This window comes from Pogoniulus pusillus, chromosome 23 (assembly GCF_015220805.1).
Source record: "Pogoniulus pusillus isolate bPogPus1 chromosome 23, bPogPus1.pri, whole genome shotgun sequence".
Taxonomy (NCBI): domain Eukaryota; kingdom Metazoa; phylum Chordata; class Aves; order Piciformes; family Lybiidae; genus Pogoniulus; species Pogoniulus pusillus.
The window spans coordinates 21,031,686-21,057,739 of NC_087286.1; the positions used below are offsets into that span (position 1 = coordinate 21,031,686).

The following is a 26,054-nucleotide window of genomic DNA, read 5'->3' on the forward strand; positions in this document are numbered from 1 at the left end:
TGCTGCTGGGATGCATAGTCTGTTTTAAGTCTGTCCTTATCAGGATGGTTTTGGATGTGCATGGTTGCTCCTCGCCCCTTGCTTGAGCAACAATTAAAAGTGCAGTAATCGCTGTAAACTGGTGCAGTGAGTGTGACACCTTAATTGTGCTCTTAAATGGATCAGAGAATGATTCTTAAGAACCTGATTTAAGAAAAAGCAACTCAAAAGCTTGCGTACTGGTTCAGTTGTTATTTTTTTCAGTGTTTGCTTAGAGCTTTTAGCATTATGCCTTGAATGAATTATCATGCATGGTAGGAGACAGCAGAGATAAAGTATGGCAGAGCTGGGTAGTGATGAATTGATGAAGGTTATTATGGCTGTTGGAAAATCCTCAGATTATGCTTGTGTAACATTTCCTTTCTACTGGAGAAGCAACTCATGGAAGTGTTGTAGCTAATGATGGAATTGACTGGACATGAATTATCAAGCCAAACTTCCCTTGTACCGCTTTGATGCTTGTACTTTGACTTGCAGTTTGTAGGAAGTCCTCAACAAAAATACATACTATGTGTGCTGATAATATGTCAAATGTGGATAGGTCAAGAGTTTTGTATGATTAATGGGGGGGAGAGGAAGTGGAAAATTATTTTAGTGTTCCTGAAGGATGCTTAGGGAAGAGCTTTTTAGACAGCCAAGTATAAATATGTCATGGTCTGAACACTGCAAGTGGGCAATCTTTATCCAAAGCATAGTATACTATATAGGTCACTCACAGCACTGCTTATTGATGTTGTTGAAAGGCCTCCACTGAGTAGGATGGTCTTGAGCCTAAACTTTGAGCTCATACTTTGTGCTTTTTTGCTGATGAGAATGTGTATAGAGAAACATGAAGAACATGCTTATGTCCACAAGCAGCTAATGAACTTGGCAACCTTTATTAGAGTACATTTGTCCAGTAAATGTAATGTAACAGGATCTAGTAGATTCCCAGATGTAAAGATGTCTTATAATGGAAATTGTTTCAGGGCTTCAGTAAGGCTTTGAAAAGTCTTCACTTGCAGAGCTGTGAAGGTGCTTTTTGTGATCAGTGTATGCTATTTGATTTTTTTTCTTTTTTTACTGTCTTGTGAGATCTTTGAAGACTAAATCAGTTCTCATTTTTCCAATCTGCTCCCAAGTACAGCATTTTCAGTTACTCATTATTGGGGAATGTGTGATTAGATCAATGTAACCAAATTCAGGAATGTTGTTAGCAAAAGTAGCAGTTAAATTGATTTCAGAAGAATAAAAAAATCCGGTGATGCACTCTCAATCTCTGTGCTACAAATACAGCACCTGCTGGTCTGCTGCAGTGTAGCATTAAGAGGATTAGTAGGAGAATATACTCATTTCAAGAATCTTGAGAGCCTTTAGTCATGGGCAGTGTGTCCCATCTCCTAGTCAAGCCAAGTGTGGCTTATGCTATCCAAGTTCTGCATTTTCAATGCTGTAACTGAAAATTATGTTTAGTTTTCCTGCTTGTCAATAGAAAAACCTTCCAAGTATGGCAGTTTGTTAATTTGTATGAGGATTGCAGAATGCTACTTGCAGATTTGTTCTAAAGTGGAGGAGGTGCTTAATTTATGCCACGTTAAAACAAAAGCAGAGCATATGCTGACTGGCTCTTGCACTGTTTTATCTCTGTTTTCGTACGTTCAGGAGACCTAGTTACTAGGAATAGGCACTTAATTTAAATTGGGTCATCTGTCATCTATAGATAGTTTAAATGAGCCATACAGAGCTCATATTTGCTCTCAGAAACATTAGTGTATCTGCTGGTAAATGTGATGTGGTAACAGACTGAAGAGTTGTTTCAATGCACGTTGTTTTTTCTTTGCTTTGCAGGAAAATCTTCACTGACGATTCAGTTTGTGGAAGGACAGTTTGTTGATTCGTATGATCCAACCATAGAGAACAGTAAGTAAATGACAAGCTGCTCCTCTCCACCTGGCTTTTGTCAGAATCCATTGTGTTTACATATCTTACTTATGTGGGTATTTACATATTAACATGGAAGGTCATCAATGAACAGCTACGTTTTACTGCACTTTTAAACCAATGCCTCCCAAGCTGCTGCAGTATTGCAGTGTGCCTACTCATCCAAACAGCTAAACTGACTTCTACCACTAAATGAAGGAAAACCTAACCAATCTGACTAAAGTACATCTCCTTGTGTTTATGTTGTTAGACATCTGCTTTCCCTAAAATAGCTGGGGTGCTTCAAATGAATTGTACCACACCTATGTGAAAATACAGCACTATGTACAGGGATTCCCAAGTCTCCAATGTCTCATTTGATCCAGAGGAACACAAAGCCAGCAATAGTAGGAAATTACTACCTTAGAAGGCAGACATGCTGTGGCCATAATAACGTGATCATCTTAAATTACTCATTTCCAGCTGCTCCATAACAAGCCTGGTACTCAATCAGCTGGCTGCAAATACTGGGTAACTTTCTTGAGTATCTTTTTTTCCCCCTGCTAGCAGTTCATTTAATATTGGTGCCTTTATGAATAGCTAGCATAGCATGTGAGTAAAGATACTAATACTAAAAATGCCACCAAGAGCAGCAAGTCCCTTCTGAGGCAGGTTACTCAGTATTTATTCCAGTCCAACCACCTCTGAGCTAATGGTGGTCATAAAGCACTTGAGCAACTGTGGTGCTAGGCTGAGTAACTTAATTGTATTGGCTTGCTTTAATCATGTGGCAAATAAAACTTCTGATCTCATGATCGTAACCCTGGAGTTCTGATGCTCTAATGACTTCAGAAATGCAGTGGTAGGCTGTATTTCTGCTGCTTTGGACTTGTGCAATAGGATGGTAAGCCTGTGTGATACTTTAAGTGTGAATGAAGTAAGTGTCAGAAAGTTTTCTTCTGGAGCTCTCTGATAATTGCAAATCAGTAGCTGTTAGGATGTTTTGCTCAGGATCGCTGTACTGGTTAGAACTAAAATTAAAATGCTACTTTTGGAGAACCTTTAAATGTGCTTTAACAATCAGGGTAGTGCAGTGATCATATTATTGGTTGGTTGTCTTGCTGATAGGCATAGCAGAAGCAAGGTGTCCCAGGATGATAGACGATGAAATGGGAAATGAAGGCTTCCTCTGGATCAAGGGGAATGGTAGATCAGTAATCACATCTGATGCAGCTGCAGGGTTTTCCCAAGATTTAATTCTTACCAGGAATATTTTTTTAAAGCTTCCACAAAGAAATGGATGTCATTAATTGTGACTGCATCAAAGCAGATTTGTATCCGTGGGCTGTTCCTACTGCTACAAGCCTCTGCACAGAACTAACAGTTCTCCTCACCCAGTTTGTGGTGACTCCTCCACCGTTTCCCTTCCTCTGGCTCTGTCACGCTCTGCTTGCAGTGTACGTGATGCTGACGGTGCCTCTTCCGAGTCTGTTCTCAACTTCTCAAGTAGGCTGAAAAGGCTGCTGTCTGGCTGAAAAGGCTGCTATCTGTCTCTGTCCTTTTTCAAATATTAACTTCATGAGGCTCTTGAAGCCACTTTGATTGCAGAGTGCTTTGATGTGTATATGAAGTGTCAAGAGACTAGAGGCTGTTACTTTTAATATCGCTGTTAATGCAGTGTGCCTCCAGATGAGTCTCTTTTCCCTCTGATTGGAAGCAGCGATGTATATAGCAATGCTGCATGCTAACATCTGTTCAAACAAACAGTTGCTTCTGTCCCCACCACAGTATTCATCCAAGGCAAAGAGCTCTTGTGCATTCTTGCTGCATAACCCTAGAACTTTGTGCAGTGGTGACAGCAGCCTCCAGACAGTGACTTGAGAGCATCTCGCATGCACATGTGCTAAAGCAGCTTTCTTAGGGGATAGACAGGGCAAGGTAGTTCTCTCTTTGAGGCACCATTTCAGATTGCACTTGTCAGTGTTGCAGTGGAAACTGTGGCATGTTTAACACTGTTTATTTAGATGCTCTGCTTTAGTTTGGCTTTTCTGTTTGAATTGCTTCTCTTTTTAAAAAGGGTGCTTTGATTTACTAGGTGGGCTGAAACCTCCAGCCTCAGATATTTCAGCTTGCTTATTCAAGATAATACTCATATTGTGGAGTCTTGAGAGGGCAATGAGTATTGATGGGGAGGAGGAAGGTTGGCAAACTTCAGCTTCTGGGGCTGAAATCCAGTATAAAACCAGAAGGCGTGGGCAGAAGACTGCTCAGTGGGATCGAGAACATTCAACTTCACAGTTTCAAGAAGCTGTTGGACAACTTAGAGGATGATGTACAGGTCACTGCAGTATGAGCTGTTTCTCCTGCTCTGCAATGAAAGATAAATCTTCTTAGGACTGTTAGTATTTGGGAAAACTACAACAACCAGAGGACAGCATAAACATTACTCAGTGCATTGGTACTGTGCATTAACTGTTTTGAGTGCAACACTAAGGCCAAAGAGAAGCTCTAGAGCCAGGTTTGTGCATGTAGTACTTGGCAGTATGTTGTTCCTATAAGGGCTATGACACTGCTTTTGCTGTTGCATAATACAAACACCGAGTAAGGTTCCTCAGCTCACAGCATGCTGGCATTTCATGAATCTGAGGGAAGAGAACCAGTGCTCATCACTTTTAGGGACTGAATGTACTTCCTGACTGAGGACTAGGAGGCTGGTAGCTATGGCAAATGTAAAAGCCACTTGGTGAACTTCTAGCCAAGTTGTTGAAGTTTAATGCATTCAGAAGTTAGGCTCTGTCTGTTTTACCATCCAAAGATTAATTTATTTGAAATCCAGATAGTTTAACTCATGGTATTTGCATGTAGGAAATTGACTTGCTGAACTGCTTGGAAATACCTGATAATAAGTTTAGACATGGTGTTCATACTAATTAAGTGCTTTGTGCTATCACAGATACAGTTGCCTGGAAGTGACTATCTCTTTTAAGCAAGCAAAGGAGAAACTACTGCATCCAATGTGAGAATTTGAAGTAAATTTCTGGGTTGTGTTACCTGAAATAAAAAAGTACAGCCACCTCAGCTAGCATTTTGCTGCTACTTTAAAGCCTAACACTGAAGTTCTCTCTCTTAGTGCCTTGACTGACAGTGGCAGAGATGAGTGATTTCTGATCCTGTCCTTGTGTAGTATTCTGACATGTTGATGTATTTCTTGTTTGTTTTAGCTTTTACAAAACTGATCACAGTAAATGGGCAAGAATATCATCTTCAGCTGGTGGATACTGCTGGCCAAGTAAGTTACCTTTCTTTCTGCAGAGTTAAGGTAACAGGTATTCATACTCCTGTAGAACTAAATTGGTAGCAAGGGTGCATTCAGAGGTGGAGGTTAACGTCAGTGATTCGGTGTTTCTGTCTTGTTCAGTCACTACTGCAACGTTTCTGTAGTGTTTATCTAAAATCTCTTTGTTGATTGGGTTTTTGTTTGTTCAGACATGTTTTGTGGTTTGTTTTTTGTTTCTTTGTCTGTTGTTTTAATTTTTCCTTGTCTATTGAACATGTGTCTAAAAAGGTGAAGAAGGAGAAGTTTTCCCTGACTTTCCTATTAGTGTGCTTCAGCTACTGCACCATGACTTGTACCCATGAAACAGTCATGGGGAGGAGACAAGTATCCATCTCTGTGGTAACTGCTGGGCTAGCAGTAAGCTTCTGCAGCTTGTTTACATTTTGATAGGATGGTTCATGCATGCTTCTGAGCCAGTGTGTAGTGATGGGGAGAGCAGGAGACGGGGCTTCTGTCCTGTAGCATGGTCAGTAGCTTCACCAGGCACAGCATAGTGCTGCATTGTGAAGTGCTGTTGGTGGGAGGATGCAGAACAGGAGTTGTTAAACCCTTGTGTTTTCATCTTACAGTTTTCATTGCTGCCATGTTCTTACCTTCAGCCATTTCTCATAAACTCTTTCTTCTTTTTTTTTCTCCCCCAAACTATGAGTGGTGTTAAACAATGTTAATGTTGTAAAATATGCTGCCAGTACTAAAGAGCTAAAAGCTGCAGCACACTTGCTCAAGGCTGGGAGACTGTTCAGAGGAAGGGTTGTAACCTTCTAGATATGTTTGGTGGCTCTCTTAGGAGAGAGCTATGTGGCTGAAGAGCAACCACGCTGCATTTATATGCTGTCAGCAGCACTGTAGCTACTCGGAATCTGTCAGAGGTGTCTGAAGTGATTAGAAACACAATGCTGCCCACACATTCTGGGGCAGGAGTTTTTCTTGGAGGAGTGTTTCTGTAGAGGAGAGTGAGGTTGAGAGATGGGCAGGCTTAGAAGTGTGAGCAGTGAGCGCCATAGGTTTCTCTTTGTGCCAGCGTGAGTGTTCTTTCCTTGCTTCTCCTGCTGTAGTTTCTGTTTGAGTAAGAAATGCCCCTCTGAGAAGACAACATAGCTTCACCAGTAACACAGCTCTGTTGCTGAGGTCTATTTTCAGGGTTGATTTAATGTTACAGAGTATTGTAAAGGCAGTGCAACTCCTTTTCCAGCCTGTGGTTGTTTTCAGATTGGATTTTTCTGTGAATGAGCTGAACTTTGCATTCTGCCTCACAAGGTTGGAGAGTTACAGAAAGTGTGGCTTGGGCAGATACTTTCTTGAGTCTGTCCCAGTAATCCGTAGGGCGTGCTCGTAGCAAGAATTACATTGTAGGTTGGTTACACTTTGAAAACTTGTCTATGACTTGAAGTCACAGCTCTGATGTTTTATGATGTGAGGGAGTTCTTCATTTGACCCTGAGTTCCAGGAAGCATAGCAGCTTTTCTTCTTCTTCCAGAGAAGCTAAGAGTTAGAAGCAGCTGAGATTATGGCACTTCCTTTTCTTGGTACTCCCTTTTCTGTCCCGTGCCTCCTGTGGCCCAAAGCCATGAATTAGCTTTCACAGCTGTCTCTTCAGATTTGCGTAGCTCAGTTAAAGAGGAGTCTTGGTGTGGGATCATGGAAGAGGAGTGCAAAAGGAAATCTTACCTAACAGCAGATTGCAGCTGGGGCAATCCTGAGAGATTCTGGGTGAAGTCAAACAACTACAGAGTTGCACTTTCACCTCTTTTACACATGGCCTAGCTCAGATCCTTCTGTATTGACTTTGGGATTACACAGTCAATTGAAGTGGCAGCTTGGCATCTCCATGAAGGTGGGGGAGGGCTGCCCTCAGTGTGTAGCAACGAAGGCAACTAGTGGCATCTTTTGTCATGGGTTATTCTTTCAGACTTCTTTGGCTAAATCTATGGGATTGATTTTTATAAAGGGTTTTTCCTCACCTGCCAGTTAAGGAAGTTTCATTCCTTTTGGTGGGCTAGATTTAAACTATGATTGCACTGCTCCATCTGTTCAGTCATCACAATGTACAGGAGGTTATGTGATCTTAGCTAAAATTAACATGTTAAGAAGAGTAGATTTAAACATTTGAGAGTGTGTACCTTCAGAAGTATGGCTCTTGTCAAAATGGAACTGTCTCCTGGGAATCTCTATTAGAACAACTTACATTTCTTTTTTTATGTGGGATCCTTTGTATTTGCATTGTGTTACCTGCAATATGTCTGAAAATCTTTTTCATTTCCTTACCTGGTCAGTTCCCTTTCTACAGGGGTAATAAAAGCAGTAATTTGGTCTGGTTTTGTGCTGTTGGCTTTGGTTGTTTTTTTGTGTGCATTTTGGTTTGGGGTTTTGTTTGTCTTTTTTAAACACTTGTCATATAATTTAAACTTCTAGTCATAAAGCAACTAATAGTTATACTCCTTGCCTGTCTATAGTTGATCAGCATGAGTTAGAAAGCCACAGCTACTCACTTCCTAGCAGATCCCTTAACTAATTTGGATGTGATCAGCATCACTTGAAATTATGAACTGCTAGATCCTGTCATCAGTTATTGAAGTTAGGAATTTGAAATGTATCACCAGCAAGATAAGAGGTGTAATTGCTAATTAGTGGATGTTTTGTGCTAATACAAACTGATAATTAAGCAGGATAAGAGGATTTGGAATAGCTTTAGCTGATCTGTAGTCTTAGAGGGAATAAACCAAAAAAGCTGTAGATTAAATTTTAGAGTTTACAGACTGCTGCAGCTTTCTCTCTGCTAAGGATTTCACACCTGACATTAGGATCCAAGTGCTTAATTGTGAAAGTACAACTTGTATAAAACGGCCCTGCACCTCATGTCTTCCAAATAAACCCACCTTAGCTGGTGGTGATCTGCTGGTATGCAGTTCTGAACCGTGGCAGTAATGTTCAACTCCACATTCCTTCTGCAGGATGAGTACTCCATATTCCCGCAGACGTACTCCATAGACATCAACGGCTACATTCTCGTTTATTCAGTCACCTCAATAAAAAGGTAATGACATCTGTTGTGTTCTTCTGGGCTGGATAGTAACCAGATGTGTTTTGAGTTCAGCTACTACGTTTGCTGTGTTCTCTTCACATGTTTTTAATTCATTCAATACCACTTTCCTGTAGAAGTATAATGGGAAATTAACATTTACTTTCAGAAATTGCCCCTCAGATCCAAATGTCAGAGATCTGTTGCAGACTAATAGGCAAGGTGCCATGGAAGAAATGAGTCAGTGCTGAACTACATCATTTTGAGGTGTGCGTAAAAGTGCAGAGAACAATTTCAGAGACAAGAGTTCGCTATTCTCTAGCATCAGACAAAAAGGCAGGCTTAAATGGGAGCCTGGAGGACACTATACGTTTATGTGATGTACCCAATTAGTTGCTAGATTGGTCCCTCAGCCTTGTAGCTTGTTACAGTACTGAGATTTCCTTCATTTACTGTCTTGGATAGTTCTGGTTAACCATCAGAAATGTTCACTTAGAGAGCAATATATGACTTTTGGCCTGTAGACTCACTCTTGACATGCTGCAGCAAATAATCTTACTTGAAAATTATGTATCTTGTCCACTGAGGACAGAGTCCTTCATAGCTGCAGTCAGTTGCAACACCCATCTCAGTCTTTATAAGGCTTTGTCATCTTTTGCAGTACTGTTCCTTCCTCTGGTCATCTTGCTTTATTTGAATGCTGATAATTCTTTAATACATCTTCACTCTCCAGTATGGTGTGGCATCTTTGTTATGACAGCCAAGAGAATTCTATTTTCTAGGCTTTGGTTTGAGTTAAATGATGAAGACCTTAGAGCTTTCCCTCTCATCAAGCGGGAGGAGAAGTTGATGCTTCCCTTCTGCTTGCAAGGAAGCTGATCAGCTTTTACAAGTGCAGAAGTGTTCCATATCTTTTCCTCTGAATAGGCAAAGTTGATCATCCCAAATGCAGAGCATCAAAAAATCCAGGTAGAAAAAAAACCCTGTTGTCTCTTATGCGTTTCTCAAAGAAGGGATAGGGTCTGACGATCCATTGCTTGCAAGGTACTTAATGTTGAACAGTTTTTCAGTGCTTCATTCTTTGTTTTCACTTTTAGCTCTGAAGTAGCAAAGGGCAAGCACATGTGATCCGGAGGAAACACAGCAGGTGTTCGACTTTCATGTGTGTTAGAGATACTAAGCTACCTAACTCTTTGGGGGTTTGGTTTTGTCTCATTTGAAGTGAGAATTCAGTAACATGTATGAAATAGGAGTTAGTATTCTCAGCCTTAAGTAGACAATCATCCACTCCCGAAATGAATAGAAAAATAGTCATTGATAAGTGGCACTGTGAGGACAAAAATGTCTTTGCTAAAATGTGTGTATATTGCTTGGAGGCTTTTGCAGCTGTTCCAGTTGCTGCAGCTCAGCAGCACAGGTGAAGAAGTGAAAATCTGTTCTCTCTGGTGCTAGCATTCAATCATTTAAAGCAGAAAATAAATTACAGTGAAAATACTAACAGAACGAGATAGTTTAAGATGTAGGTAGATAATACCTTTTCCAGTTTTCTAGCCTTGATAAATTTATTCCATATCAATGATCCCATCTTGTTCAGTTCCTTATGTCCTTTATCATGATGGCATTTAGGCAATAGGAAAGACGTTCCACAACACTTGGATAGCTTAGGTGACTTGCCAAGGCAACTGAATTATAGTCACCATCCATCTTGACTTCTGTCAAAGTGTGTATGTTGGTTTGAGTGTTGATCCAGCAGGGGTGAGAGCTTTGACAGCAGATTTAATAGAAATGTCCTTGTGAAATTATCATCATCCCTGCTAGCCTCCAGTGAGAAGGTTGTATGGGACTTGTGTAAAAGCTAGCGCCCTGCATTTCTTGTATTCATTCCTAGCCTTCAGCAGCAAGGTTACTGGAAGGCTTTTGTTCTAGTTCTGCTTAATTAAATTCCAATTTAGTATTGTGCTAGGGTCCATGAGTCTGTGTAATGTACTTACCTGACAGCTAGGGATTTATTTTTAATGTGGCATTTCGCATATTGAGCTGTTTGCTGTAAACCAATTTGCATGGCAGAACTGGAAAGGACCTCTTACAGTCTCAGAATGTCATGCTGTTCCATGGCTGGATGCAGTGATGCTCTTCTGCAGTTGATCAGTATCTGTCTTAAAGCGTGCCCCTGCTCCTTCTAGACTTACTGATTTGAAAAGCTTCCTAGAACCCTACACTGATCTGATCAAGCCAATTTCATTCCCAGCTGCTCCTAGCAGCTCCTTTCTGTGTCAGAATTGTGTTTAGCACTTTTGGTTTCCACCTTAATATGTCAACAAAGATGAGTTGTCCATTTGTAGTATTTTTACTGCTCTCCTAGGCAAGCAGATGGGTACAGAGATTTGGGAAGTGAAGAGCCCGAGTTGAACAGAACACTTTGCAGTATTGTGCTCTAGAACCTCAGATGAGCACTCACCAGGATGCTGTGCTGTGGCATGGCATTTTCTGGCTCTGCAGGAAGCACCTAACAGTGGAAAGGGAACAGTAATTTTACTGTGTTAGTGATTCACTTATCCTGTGGCTAGTACACTAGATCTTTCCTGTTGCTTCAGACTGAGCAACCGTTCTGTGGTCTGCAGCAGAATGATTTTTTTGGTAGGCTTTTTGTTCTTTCTGTTTCCAGAGCCGCTTAGTTCTGTGTGTAACAGTGCCTCTCAACTTTGTCACAACCAAACTCCATTTACCTCTTACTTTTGAAATAGCTATAAGGATCGAAGTCCAAGACAAGCTCTCAGGACCACAATTTTGCCAGTACCTTTCATCATAAGCTCTTTGTAACCCTGAAGTCCTTTTATCAATTCCACCTTTATATGTAATCTGTGCTATCATACTAAACTAATGGTAAGTTGTGCCAGGCTAAGCCACACTTCTGTCTGTGAGCACGGGGAAGTACTGTGTTCTGCTCAGTCTCAAAGAGTTTTGCTGAACTCAGACACACTGACCTGCTGAACAGAATCATAGAATCATAGAATCATAGAATCAACCAGGTTGGAAGAGACCTCAAAGATCATCCAGTCCAACCTATCACCCAGCCCTAGCCAGTCAACTAGACCATGGCACTGAGTGCCTCATCCAGTCTTTTCTTGAAGACCCCCAGGGACGGTGCCTCCACCACCTCCCTGGGCAGCCCATTCCAATGGGAAATCACTCTCTCTGTGAAAAACTTCTTCCTAACATCCAGCCTATACCTACCCTGGCACAACTTGAGACTGTGTCCCCTTGTTCTATTGCTGGTTACCTGGGAGAAGAGGCCAACCCCCACCTGGCTACAATGCCCCTTCAGGTAGTTGTAGACAGTAATAAGATCACCCCTGAGCCTCCTCTTCTCCAGGCTAAACAGGCCCAGCTCTCTCAACCTCTCCTCATAGGATTTGTGTTCCAGGCCCCTCACCAGCCTCGTTGCCCTTCTCTGGACATGCTCCAGCACCTCAACATCTCTCTTGAATTGAGGGGCCCAGAACTGGACACAGTACTCAAGGTGTGGCCTGACCAGTGCTGAGTACAGGGGAAGAATAACCTCCCTTGTCCTGCTGGCCACACTGTTCCTGATGCAGGCCAGGATGCCATTGGCTCTCTTGGCCACCTGGGCACACTGCTGGCTCATCTTCAGCTTACTATCTATCAGTACCCCCAGGTCCCTTTCCTCCTGGCTGCTCTCCAGCCACTCAGTCCCCAGCCTATAGCGCTGCTTGGGGTTATTGTGGCCAAAGTGCAGAACCCTGCACTTGGCCTTGTTAAATCTCATCTCATTGGCCTCTGCCCACCCATCCAGCCTGTCCAGGTCCCTCTGCAGGGCTCTCCTACCTTCCAACAGATCAACACCTGCTCCTAGCTTGGTGTCATCTGCAAACTTACTGATGCTGGACTCAATGCCCTCGTCCAGATCATCAATAAAGATATTGAACAGGACTGGGCCCAGCACTGATCCTTGGGGAACACCACTTGTGACTGGCTGCCAACTGGACGTGGCACCATTCACCACCACTCTCTGAGCTCTGCCATCCAGCCAGTTCTTGATCCAGCACAGAGTGAATCTGTCCAAACCATGAGCTGCCAGCTTGGCTAGGAGCTTCTTGTGGCAGACAGTGTCAAAGGCTTTGCTGAAGTCCAAGTAGACTACATCCACAGCCTTCCCCACATTCACCAGGTGGGTAACCTGATCATAAAAGGAGATCAGGTTGGTGAGGCAGGACCTGCCCTTCCTAAACCCATGCTGGCTGGGCCTGATCCCTTGGCTATCCTGTAGGTGCTTTGTGATGGCACCCAAGATGACCTGTTCCATGACCTTGCCTGGCACTGAGGTCAGGCTCACAGGTCTGTAGTTTTCTGGCTCCTCCTTACGACCCTTCTTGTGTATGGGAATCACATTGGCCAGCTTCCAGTCTTCAGGGACCTCTCCAGTGAGCCAGGACTGCTGATAAATGATGGAGAGTGGCTTGGCCAGCTCAGCTGCCAGCTCTCTCAGCACCCTAGGGTGGATCCCATCCGGTCCCATGGACTTGTGAGGATCCAAGTGACTTAGCAGATCCCTTACTGCTTCCTCATGGATTAGAGGGGGACTGTACTGGTCCCTGACTCCATCCACCACTTCAGGAGTCCAGCTGTCCTGGAGACAACCTGTCCCACTAGTGAAGATTGAGGCAAAGAAGGTGTTAAGCACCTCTGCCTTTTCCTCATCCTTTGTCACTCTATTCCCCTCTCTATCTAACAAGGACTGGAGGTTGTCCTTGGCCCTTCTCTTGCTATTCATATATTTAAAGAAACACTTTTTATTTTCCTTGGCAGCTGTGGCCAGCCTGAGCTCCAAGTGGGCTTTTGCCTCTCTAATTTTTCCTCTACAAGACCTAGCAACCTCCTTGAACTTCTCCTGGGACACCTCCCCTCTTTTCCAAAGGTGATACACTCTCTTTTTAATCTTTAATTCCTTCAGCAGCTCCCTGCCCATCCAGCCTGGCTGCCTCCCTCGTCGGCTCATCTTCCGGCTCAGTGGCACTGCCTGCTCCTGTGCCTTCAGGAGTTCCTTCTTGAAGCAGGTCCAACCTTCCTGGACCCCTTTGTTTCTAAGGGCTATTTCCCAAGGAACTTTCTGAATTAGTTCCTTAAATAGGCTGAAGTCTGCCCTTCGGAAGTCCAGTGTGGAGGTTCTGTTGATGCCCCTCCTGGTTTCTCCACGTATTGAAAACTCTATAATTTCATGGTCACTGGACCCCAGGCAGCCTCCAACCACCACATCCCCTACCAGCCCCTCTCTATTTGTGAGCAGCAGGTCAAGCAGGGCTGCCCCCCCGGTAGGCTCATGTAACAGCTGGGATAAGAAGTTGTCTTCCACACATTGCAGAAACCTTCTAGACTGCTTCTTCTCTGCAGTGTTTAAGTCCCAGCAGATGTCTGGTAGGTTAAAGTCGCCCACCAGAACAAGGGCAGGTGATCTTGAGGCAGCCTCCAGTTGCTTAAAGAGTAATAAATCAACCTCTTCTTCCTGGTTGGGTGGTCTGTAACAGACTCCAACCAGGATATCAGCCTTGTTGGCCTTCGCCTTAAGTCTCACCCATAATGACTCAACTTGATCATCCCTGATTTCTACCTCCATGACATCCAGAGCATCCCTAATATACAGAGCCACTCCCCCGCCCTTTCTCCCTTGCCTGTCTCTCCTGAAGAGTCTGTAGCCATTGATTACAGCACACCAATCATGTGAGCCATCCCACCATGTTTCAGTGATGGCGACAATATCATAGTTTCCCTCCAGCACCAGAGCTTCCAGCTCCTCTTGTTTGTTACCCATACTGCGTGCATTAGTGTACATGCACTTCAGCTGGGCTGCTGCTTTTACTCCTAGCTCTAGCCTACCTTCCTCAATTCCCTTTGATTTATCTCTGGTGCTGTCATGTTTAACCCCCTCCCCCTTCCATTCTAGTTTAAAGCCCTCTCAACAAGCCCAGCCAGCTCATGTGCCAGGGTCCTTCTCCCCTTCTGTGATAGTTGTGTCCCATCTGCTGATTGCAGACCTGTGGCAAGATGAAGTTCCCCAATATCAAAGAATCCAAAGTTATGTTGGATGCACCAACCTCTGAGCCACTTGTTCATCAAATATGCTTTCTTATTCTTCTCTGTATTCCAGCCTGTGACTAAGGGTATAGATGAAAAGATTACCTGTGCCCCTGCTCCCTCAACTGCTTTCCCCAGTGTCTTAAAGTCCCTTTTGATAGCTTTTAGCCCTCTGTTATTAATCTCATCATTCCCTGCCTGTATAACTAATAAGGGATAGTAATCAGAGGGCTGCACTACAGTAGGCAGCCTCCTGGTAACATCCCTGACCTGGGCTCCAGGGAGGCAGCAGACCTCCCTGTGGAAGGGGTCTGGCCGGCATATGGGGCCCTCTGTTCCCTGCAGAAGGGAATCACCAATAACAATTACCCTCCTCTTTTTCTTCTGGGTACTTGTTCTGATGCGAGGGGGCAACTGAGTTGCCCTCCCAGCTGGTGATGCTTCTGCCTGCTCCAGGATCACCTCATCCTCAACCTCTAGTGCCCTATATCTGTTATGTAAGGGCAGCTGGGGATGTGAAGATGGCTGGAAGGGTTTTCCCTTGCCCCTTCTGGCAGGCACCTGCATCCATTCTTCTTGGTTGCTCTGTTCGTCTCCCTCTGGCAAGGGGGACTGCAGAGCATGTTGCTCTTTTGTACCTTCCCTTTCAGCCTTCAGTCGTTCCACCTCTCCCTTGAGTTCAGCCACCAGGGTAAGCAGACAATCAATCTGCTCACACCTAATGCAGCCATTGCCTGTGTCGAGTGCCAGGCTCCAGCACTCCTCACATCCAGACGTCTGGACGCCTGTACTCCTACAGGTGGGCTCTGTTTGGGTGCCCACAGTTTTACAAGTATTATACAGCTTGGACCTAGTTCGAACCATGTCTGCTATCCTGAAGGTCCGCTGCGAGTTGTTAGCTGTGGTGGTTTTGTTTTTTTTTTTTTTTTTTTTTTTTTTTTTTTTTTTTTACCAGCGGCGCGCGCTGGGCTCAGCAGAGACAACTAGCTTCGCCTCTGCCGCTCCTCGTTTAAATGTGCCGCTCGCCAGGCACCGCCCTCTGACTCACCTTCCTGCGAGCACTTAGCGCCTGCTTGCCGCTCCCTGCCTCCCTCTGGGCTCCTCAGAGCGAGAGAGCCTCAAGAAAAGAGGAGAAAAAAGGCTGCGAGAAAATCCTTCTGGAACTGGATAGCAGTTACTGTTGCAGAAGTGAGAAGTGCTGTTAGTGATTCGGATGGCTTAGGCAAAGGGCTTCTTTCAGAGCTCTGAGTTGGAAGTGCATTTGAGTGTTGCTCTGTTTTTAAGAGCTTCAGTTATAGTTGCAATGCAGTCCAAGTCAGGACACTGCCTGTAGTGAACAGCCTTGGAAACCAGAAAGGTTTTGGTCATCTTTTTTTTTCTGCTGTCTGGTTACTAGAGAACTGCCTCTGTGAGTCTGTTGTGCCTCTCTTAAGACAACTCTGAGCTGTGCACTTCATGTACCAGCATTTTTTCCATAATGTAATTAGAGGAGCACAACATCTGCTCCTCAACCCCACTTATAGCTCCTTCTCAAAAGTACTAAGTGTCGAATGCAGTGGGTTTTGTTAGTGTTTGAGCTTCTTGGTATTCCACATTGTTGCTTCTTGCCTCCTGTCTCCAAACTTCACATCCATGGTAGGTGAACAGACTGTAACAAATATTTGAATACCCACTGTTTTGATACCATCTTGCTGGTCACTTTTCTCACTTGCCATAGAAAATTAGAATTTAGGCTTCTTTTGGCTTTCAGATAAAAAGTTCTGTATGAAGTGTTCTTAAGAAGAAAGTATTCTTTCAAGATGGAATGTGCTTAACTAAATAATACTTCTTTCTTGGGAGCTGCTGCATTTGATGCACTCGTCCAGGATTGTTAATTCCAGCAGATTTCTTACTGCACGTATAAGGTAGATGAGAGGTGGGAGGGTCTCCTAGTGGTTCTGTTAGATGCATCACTCCTGGGTTATGTCACTCACTCCTGCAAACATCACGACCAGGGAGGCTGGTCTAGTCTTTGTTTCTGGGGCCATTTTGTCTGTTGGTACACAAATGAGTTAAGACTCTCAGCATCTTTGTCGTTTGCCTCTACACATAGAGTAAGTTTTAAACACAGCAGCCTACATATGCATTTAATTGCTTGTGTATTGGGTATTAAGGATAAACATCGGAGTGCATGTGTGACTTCATCCCTTTATTTTGCAGTTTTGAAGTGATAAAAGTTATCCATGGCAAGTTATTGGATATGGTGGGAAAAGTCCAGTAAGTAGTGACACTTTCATCTCATTTCATTGCAGGCATGTTACTAGTGCTTTGTTCAGTATACTGTAACTGTTCTGAAGTTCTGAACTTTCTTTCACAGAATACCCATTATGCTGGTTGGAAATAAAAAAGACCTGCATATGGAACGGTATGTGAGCTCCAGGCTGTGGGAAAGGCAAGGCGGCAGCCCGCGTTCCTCTGCCTGCAAGGCGCTAGTTTTGTTCTTGGCTTTCCCTAATGAAAAGCAAACTGTAGGTTACAAGAAGGTACTGGCAAAGGAACTGTGTCCAGAGTGTGAACTAGAAGCCATGAACTTGTGTTGTAATGTTGACTTGTGCTGTAGGATTCTAGGGATGGTCATTTAGCGCTTTGGGCGGGGGGTGGTGTTAAAACAAGGAACAGAAGCGTGTTTTTCACAGCTGTAAAATACCAGCTGCTATTACATGCTAGAGAAACAAAGCACTGCTTGCAGAACTGCTCTGCTGGGTCACATAGCAGCTTTACCTGACCCAGGAGTGTATTTGACAGCAGCCAAAAGCAAACTCTCTGGCTCAGACTTCACACAGCATTCCTGTTACATGCATTTACGTGCTTCAGTACTGTGAGGTTTTTCCTGATGTATTGAATTACAGTTCTTCTGCGAGTTACAAAGACACATACCTTTTCTTCCTTCCCTTTGGTCAGGGTGATCAGCTATGAAGAAGGGAAAGCTTTAGCAGAATCCTGGAATGCAGCTTTCTTGGAATCTTCTGCTAAAGAAAATCAGGTAAGAGATTTAAGATCCACTATATCTGAAGAGCAGTGTAACAGCATGACTGGTGGCTTCACTTCGTGAAGGGAGCAAAAATATTCGCCTGTGCTTTACAGCTACTCTGAGGATGATTGGAAACAAAATGGCTGTCTGCATTCAGGTTGATGTGTTCTCATTTCTGTGTGTGACTGTAAATGGAAGGAGGAAGTGAGGAATTGGAAGTTAAGCTTCACTGAATGTAGCAGAGCACTTAGTGACAAACTAAAACTCAGATCCGTGTGGTGGGTGGAACAGGTCTGTGATCTGTTACCTTTTACCTCAGCGAGGAGGTGATGGTGACTGCAGAGAAGTGAGCTGGTGTAAGAGTGAACTGTGCATTTTAAGGTGCTGGCCCAGGCTTGGTCTCTTTATTGTGGGGAATAATTTTGTGGGTCTGTGGAGGGTGGGAGGGGAAAGCAAACAGAAAATACTAGAATACATCAGAGGCTGTCAGATGCTGCTCTATTAGAGCTGTGGTAAAGTTGCACAATCCAATGCAATATAACCTGCACATATTTACACTTGCTGGCTTCCTATCACAGAGTTTAATTGCATGTTAAATAACATCTTACCCTGGGTTGCTCTGACTAACTTTATAATGTCCCCTGAATGTGTTCTGGTATTTGAATTTGTCCCTGTGGCTGCTATAGTTTGTCCTTGGTTTGACACCTTACATACCTAAGCTACAGAAGTCTCCTGCTTCAGTGCTGTGGGCTCGGGGGGGTGTTTTTTTTTTCCCCTTTATATATTCTTCTCTTTCCTACAGATCTCAATAGCATCAAAGTTTTGCTATTCAAAAGTCTACACATATGATAAGGTCAGAAGGATGTTGTGAGGCTAGTTTTAAACAAATGAGAGCTTATGTAGAAGAAGTGCTTCTGTTGTCTGGTATTTAACTACCATATCACATCTTCAGCCTCCTTAATGACATCAGCACAGTCGAAAGGGCAATGCTGTAGTCCAAACAGGGCTTGTTTTAAGCAGCCTTTATTTCCCTCTCCCCAGCCCCCAAAAGCAGAAAGAGCAGCCTTTATCCAGTGCCTGTTGTCATCACTTCTACAGTTACTTGAGTAAAGTTGGATTTTCCCTGGAAGAATAACCTGGGTATTTTTTCTCCAGACATGGAACACTCAAAGTTAGTTTATCAGTACTTCAGTTTCTGGCTGAGACTTAACCTGATGAGAATTTGGCATGGTGAAAGCATGACATTTCTCAGTATCTTTCTACAGTGAGAGAGCTTCACATGCAAACTCAAATAACAGTGTAAAGAATAAACCAGTTAAAAGCATCAGTTGGATTCCCTCCTTAAGTGACTTAATGCTTCTAGATTAAGCAAAGCTGTTGCTTGCACTCTGTTTTTTTTACCTCAGGCATGTGTCCACAATGTGTAACAGCACATAGCAGAATGTTTCCCTGATAACTTCTCTGAAGTTTGCATTGTTCTTGGTTCAAGAAAAAAAAAGCTTGGTGTATTTATGCAAAGAAGCCACAAGCTTTGTACGATGCTTGGCATATCTTGCATATCACATTGCTGCACTGACAAAGTCCCATTGACTGCCATGGATCTGTGTCTGTTCCTTAGTATCAGACTATTACACTGCCAGCTGAAGTTTAGATAGCAAACTTTGTGGCCTTCAATGAAAGAGGCATAGCAATTTAATATCAAGACTGCAGATTCAGTACAGTCCTGTAGAAATCCCACTAAGGATCAGAAGTCATGTTAATTTTTGCTGTCAAGGTTGTCTTCTCATCAGGGTCCTTCAGTATAGTGGTCATAGGTTGTTGTAAAGTCTGTTCTTCTGGGTCTAGATGCAGGCTATTAGAAGCAGGTGCCTCCCCACAGTTTCTCTCTCATGCCTCTTACATAATACACTTGGCAAATTTGTTTGGCTTCAAAAAGTTTGGGAGATCATATGTCAGTTCTGAGGTGGGTGTCCATGGCATGTGACCATCTTGCAGGGTCTCTGGCATGCTTCCAGTGGAGGCTTGGGATGTATGGCAAGAAGTGCAGGGGAGCCTCAGTCTGAGGTCTGAGCCTTAGTTTCCTCATGAGCAGTTGCTTACCTCTGGAGAGGTGGGAAGACTGAGCCCTGAGCACAAAGTGTGGAGTCCAGAGCTGTGAGGCAGTAGCGGGAACAGTGCTGTAACATCTGATTCTGTGAATTAAACCAGAGCAAGCTCTGAACTCAGGGGTTTTGTACTCTAAATCATAACTGACAGGATCAAAAGAGCTGATACATAGAGCTCTGTCAAAACAAGAAACCTTCTCTTCCTCCGAAATGATCTCTGGTTTAGGCAGGGGGAAGAGTTTCTTCTGAACTTGGTAACAAGGTGCGGTGTTGTTCTGTTAGTACTGAGTGTGCACCTGATGAAAGTCAGCAGTACTGGCAAAAACTCTGTTGGCACTTTGTGCTTGGAAGTTCATCAACTCATCACCTGCCCTGGCTCAGAACAGCAAATGTAACTTGCCTGTCAAGTCTAAACATCTTCCACAACTGCTTCAGATTCTGTTTGCTTTACAGAAAGCTAATTTGATGCTTAAAGGGATGAGCTGGACAGGATTGGGAATTTAGAGCATTAAGAACTTTAGCAAAGAGCTCAAACCTTCTTGACTGGGCAGAACTGTCCTAATCCTTTCTCTCTAAACCCCAGTATTTGGTGAGTGTGGAGCACAAGTATGACAATTACTAGCATGCTGGTCTGAAACTGGCTTAGTATGTGATGCTCTTTGCAGCAGTGAGAACAGTAGGTCTCCTTGCTTCAGAGGTTAGACCAAACTGAGTCAGCTGTGTGTGGTCTACCCTTTGTAAGAGCTGTGTTTGTAAGGAGCTGCTGAGATCAGAGAAGCTAGTCCCTCTGACGGGTCCTGACAGCAAAGACTCCTGTGGAAGGGGATGAGAGAGCATTGACTCTTCTCTGTTCCTGCTTTGGCCAGAAGAAAAAATACCCTTTTTGGAGCATCCCTGAGAGTCTTAGGAGCATAGTGCTACCACACTGGGCAACTGAGATAGTTCTGTAGATTAACTTGGTCAAGCTAGACCTATTCTGCCAGTAGTCATCAAAAGATAGCATATTGCACTAATGGCATGGCTTTAGGGCTAGAGACAGAGGTCAAAGTGGTGGTGGCAGGCAGGAGTTCTCAAGGTCAGATACATTTGAGGCACTTCATTGGCTCCTCCAGACAAGGGTGACTTGGTGCAAGTTTTAGAGGAGCCTTCATATCAGCAAGGGAAACCTCTGGGCTTGGAGAAGGGAATTCTGAGACCTATTGGAAAAGACCTCTCTTAGATCACTGCTGGACTATTATTATCTTAAAACTGCTTAATTATTACCAGCTACGTTGAACTCTTTTAGCAGTCTTCAGGAACGTTGGACCTTTTGTGTGGGATTCCCTCATTTGTTTCACCTGAGACGTGGCATAGTTCTTCATCCTAATCCCAAACACCGTGAAGTGGTTACAGTTGGAAATAGAACCAGGTTCCAAACTGGTCACAAACCCAGCTGGAGCTGGGAGCCAGCCTTTACCTGAAGAATTTAGAGATCAATGAGCAGCCAAATTGTGTTCAGTCAGTCACACAGAAATTAGATAAACTGTTTCAGAACGGGGAAGGAAATAGCAAAAACATCTACTTCTTACCACAACAGAGCCCTCTTAAAATGCAGTTGCTTGGCCACTGCTGCTTTTTCAACAGCAACTTCATCTGCAGGCTTAGAGAATGCACTGCTCAGTGAAGGCTTTGGGGTGGTTTGGGACCTTAGCCTCTCTCCAGGGGTCTGGCAAAGGGCTGGCAAAGGAAGGGGAGGGGAAGCACTCTCTTCCTTTACCTGACTATTGTTGGAGTTCTTTTGCCCAGCTCTGTGCCAAGATAAACTAGTAGTGCGAGTACTGCGCTTCCCCTTTGAAATCGCGAGGCTGCTGCAGAGTTGAAAACTCAGCATACCAGAGTGACTGCGGCAGCCCTGCGCCGGGCTGGGGCGTTTGCACGTCCCTGCGCTGCCTCCTGGCAGCCTCTTCCTCACTCCTGCCTGCGCAAAGGGAGCTGCACCTCCCTGACTCTGCGTTCTCACCAAGGGCACATCTGCAGAAGCAGTTGAGCCTCTGGTGTCTCTTGCACGGTGCGCAGCTCTCCAGGCGGTATTTGTTGCCCAGGCTGACATCTACTTTGTTTCCCCAGGGGAGAAAGGTAGAAGAACGCCAGATGGCTTTCTGCAGGCTAGGAGTGACCCATATTCTGCAGTTGGAGCATATGGAGACAGATGCCTATAAATCCTGCCTGGGTTATTTATTCCTTGTCACAAAACACAGCTTCCTGCGTTGTTCAAAAGCTCATTCTTAAATTCTTGCGCATATTTGGGCTGAGTTACAGATTCCTAAGCGTTAACTATGGGGCAGTGATTAAACCTCCTCAGTGGATACATATGTTCTGTGAAATGAATTAGCAAGCCCTGTGAACTCCTACGTCGTGGTGTTTGGAGCAGCACGTCTTTGACAGAATGCACAGCTTCTCGCTTGACACACTGAGCTGTGGGGGTTTTTAATGGGTGCTCTGAAGCAGAGGTGTAAAGGGTTTGTGTATGAAAATGGGACCATTGAAACTCTCAGCTCCAAGTAAGGAAGCCTTGGTGCAATGTATTCATCAGTCAGCATATCACCAAGGTTTGATTAAGGCAAACTCTTTATTAGTGCAGTCAGTTTGATAGCAACTGTGATCCTGGCCGTGGCTGTCCTAGAGTGAACCAGGTCCAGTTTGACCAGGAAATTGTTGTGTTGTCACTGAACTGAGGAGCCGTTTCTGGCAGCTTCTCATGGGATTGCAGGGAAATGCTGTTGCAAGGAGGAATAATCTTACTTGCAGTTTATGAAGCATTTAAAATACTGCCCATGTTTGTATGGTCTGAAACTTTGAACACTCAATCTAATCTCTTAAGATTGTTTTAATATCATTAGGGGCTACTCCAGTCAATGGGATTAATGTGGAATTGATCCAATCAAGAGTTACACCTTGCGGCAGACAAACATCTGCCAGGTCAGAACACATAGTCATGAATCACAAGATGCTCTTCAGCTTGCTGACTAAAACCAACACCCCCCCCCTTTGTCCTCCCTCCTAAAGTGACTGCTTTTACTTATGTTCCTTCTCAAGCATATGCTCAGAATTTGTGGCATGGATGGAGTTGAGATCAGCTTAAAACGGCATGTCTGAGGCGACCAGGAGACCGTTTCCAAGTTGAAGACTTACGTAGTGATCCCAGCAGTGAATCTTGGGCTCAGAAATAGTGTAGAGAAAAGCACTTTAGAGTTGGCCTCCAGTGTAGCAGAGTTGTGTTGGGTTTAGTTCCAGGCAATTTCAGATGTTAGGCACTGTAAGTTTTGCATGTTCTGACCGACGTTAGCATACATCTTTAAAAGCAAACAAACAAAACCCCACCAAGAAGCTAACTACACTTAATCAGGTTCTGCTGTAGAGTGTCCTGGCTTACTCCAGTGGTCGGACATCTGTTCTTGCTGTCTGCTTCAATTAAACTTGTTTTCATGGGAGTTGGTGTCTCTCCATCCCAAGGCTTTTGGCTTCCACTCACCAATACATGCCTGGGGAAGTGTTGCTCTCCTGAGCCCGTGCACTCTTCTGTCACCTGGAGCTTCTGTAGGGGAGATGCTGTTTCACCAGACTGCCTTCTGCTCAGCTTGGAGGGAGGAGACTCAGCAGAGGCGCAGAGGAGCTGATTTTAGACCAAGTGACTCCAATTCAGTACTTGCTGCCTTCCCTCTGAAGGAGTGAAGGGCTGCATAGTGCTTGTGGTGCTAGTGATTTTGCAGAGGGACTCTGTGTAGGCCTGTGTGTTCCATACGGTGACCTGGGATGTTTGTGCGAGTCTGAGCACCTTAGCCATGGCTGTTTCAATTCAAAACCCCTTTCTCTTGGAAGCCCTTCATCAAAGCATGCTGCTGCACGATAGGCAGTGACTGCTTTGGCTCGTGTTCTGCCCTTGTGTTCTTGCGCTGTGTCTAGTACTGGTCTTCTCTATGGGTAAGATGAGAAAAATTAATGCTAAAGTAACCATCATAGTGGGCTAGGAAAAGTATGTATGTAGAGATGAGAAATTTGCCTGCTCTAATTACCTAGAATCTTGAATAAGAGGAATTGAATTGGTTTGTTCTCTGGAGTAGCACAAATCAAACTCTTCACTGCTGTCGTTCACTCAGTGCAAGCTTACTGGTTAAAGTAAGATGAATTACAGTTATTAGCTGTGTGTGAGTGGCTCAGTTTAAACTTGCCCTCCCTGCAGTGACACAGAAAATAGCTGGGGATTGCTGTGGAGATCATTTCCAGAGGTTATGTTTAAAACTGAAATGACTCTGTTTTCCCTCTTTGATTTTGGAATAACCCTTGGGTGAGCATTTAGCTGTTGGTGTAGCCAGCAGAACTGCTAAGAGTTTTATTACTGTTTTTCAGCAAGTGAGCAGCTGCTTCTTGCCTGCTAATCTTGTACTCTCTCTTTGCAGACTGCCGTTGATGTTTTTAAGAGGATAATTTTGGAGGCAGAAAAAATCGACGGGGCAGCTTCACAAGGGAAGTCTTCATGCTCAGTAATGTAATTCCACTGCAAAACCTGAAAACACTGGGAATACATTCTACCTGAAGAAGCAAAACTGCCCATTCTCTTTAAGGATAAACTATGCTTCTTTTTTTTTTTTTAATTTTTAATTTTTTTTTCCTTCTGTTAACCTGAAAGATAAAAAGTTGGTTTGGAGCCTTTCCCTTCAGATTATGTTAAACTCTGACTCCTGTGCAAATGGCTTCACTTCCATTTTCAAATTTTAAGCAATCATATTTTCAATTTATATATTGTATTTCTTAATATTATGACCAAGAATTTTACTGGCATTAATTTTTCAGTGTAGTTTGTTGGTTAAAATAATCATCAAAATGATGCATATTGTTACACTACTATTAACTAGGCTTGGATATCAGTGTTTCTTTGTGTTAAATGTATACTTGTAAATAAAATAGCTGCAAACCTTAGATGTTCTGCTCTTTTGTTGTTGTTGTTGATTAATCTGTATCAACTTATTTTTGTGAGAAATGTTCACCTGCTGACCTTGAGAGGAGATGTGAGGTCCGTGGAGCCAGTGGATCGTTTGACTGCTGCATGGCAAGTTGTTTGGGAGTGATCCCAACCATGTTTGCTGCTAGATCATAGAATGGTTTAGATTGGAAGGGACCTCAAAGCTCATGCACTTCCAACCCCCTGCCATAGGCAGGGACACCTCCCTCTAGAACAGGTCACTCAGGGCCTCATCCAGCCTGGCCTTTGACACCTTCAGGGAGGGAGCAGCCACAACCTCCCTGGGCAACCTGTGCCAGTGTCTCACCACCCTCACTGCAAACAACCCTTTTCTAACATCCAGTTTCAATCTCCCCTCTTCCAGTTCAAGCCCATTCCTCCTCGTCCTGTCATTACAAGACCTTGTCAGTAGTCCTTCCCCAGCCTTCCTGTAGCCCCCTTCAGATACTGGAAGGCTACTCCAAGGTCTCCTCAAAGCCTTCTCTAGGCTGAAGACTCCCAACTCTTGTAGCCTGTCCTCATAGCAGAGGTGCTGCAGCCCTCTGAGCATCTTCATGGCCCCTCCTCTGGACTGGCTCTGGGTTGACCAAGTAGCTTAGCTGTACTTTGTGTCCTTTCCTGGGGAGGAGAGACAGTTTTGCTTTGGGAAGGGAAGGTGAGGCTTGGCTTTTCAAGTTAGACAACCTGTGCTCTATTTTTCCTTTCTAACAGTTAGTCACGGAGTAAAGGGTGTGCAGATCCTGCCTCAAGTCAGGGGCCAGCATGTGCCTGCGTGACAGACTGGCCACGTGGATTTGTAACCAGGAACATTATCAGCATGGAGTGGATTTAACCAGGTCAGAAGCACAGGCTTGCTAAGAAAACAGAAATGACCTTTAAGATAAACTGTACTTCTGCATCTGGATAGCCCTGGCAAAGGTGAGGGGCTCTCTGGGCACCTGTCAGAGTCTCACTGCAGCTCTGAGCAGCTCCTAAGTCAGTTGCAAGTTTTTGCTTGGTTTCTGCTCTAGAGTCTCAACAGTCTGTAAGGTAGTGCTGAGAGAACTGGATCTTTTCAGTCTCCAAGGCTTAGGGGAGACCTTACTACCATGTACCAGTGCATAAAAGATACCTCCCAGGACAATGGAGACTCCCTTTTCACAAGGAGTCACATGGAAAAGACAAGGGGCAGTGGGTACAAGTTCCTCTGGGGGGAGATTCCACTTGGAATCCAGAAGAGAATTTTTCACTATGAGAGCAGTTAGACATTGAGATAATCTCAGTCTCCCAAGGGAAAGAAGCAGGCTGCTTGCTCTACACTGATCAGTTTTAAGATTCAGCTTGACAGGGTGCTTGGACATCCCATTTAAATCACCTAGAAAGGTTGTACCAGACGATGCTTGGGATCCCTTCCAACCTGGCATTCTGCTTTCTCTGATCTCTGGAGTCTGGGGAAAAAGTACATCAACTGTCTATGGAAAAATCTCATCTCTCCATTTCTTGTACAGGGGTTCTCTCACAGGAAGTGGAGTAGACCTCTCCTCAAGAGTGTATGTGGGAAAACTGGGTGATTTCTG

General features: G+C 44.1%; 1 protein-coding gene across 3 annotated transcripts in view; it reads left to right on the plus strand.

The window, feature by feature from the left end:
- RHEB (Ras homolog, mTORC1 binding) overlaps positions 1 to 24,455 on the plus strand; it is a 38,783-nt gene extending 14,328 nt beyond the window's left edge. For 2 of the 3 annotated variants that reach the window (XM_064162862.1, XM_064162863.1), the window contains exons 2-8: positions 1,867 to 1,938; positions 5,160 to 5,227; positions 8,227 to 8,309; positions 16,584 to 16,640; positions 16,741 to 16,788; positions 17,325 to 17,406; positions 23,936 to 24,455. In XM_064162862.1, the coding sequence (XP_064018932.1) occupies positions 1,867 to 1,938; positions 5,160 to 5,227; positions 8,227 to 8,309; positions 16,584 to 16,640; positions 16,741 to 16,788; positions 17,325 to 17,406; positions 23,936 to 24,028 (503 nt within the window). In that variant the 3' untranslated portion in view covers positions 24,029 to 24,455. The remainder of the gene's footprint in view (positions 1 to 1,866; positions 1,939 to 5,159; positions 5,228 to 8,226; positions 8,310 to 16,583; positions 16,641 to 16,740; positions 16,789 to 17,324; positions 17,407 to 23,935) is intronic. The other variant, XM_064162864.1, reaches the window with a different exon arrangement.
- The last annotated feature ends 1,599 nt before the right edge of the window (positions 24,456 to 26,054 follow it).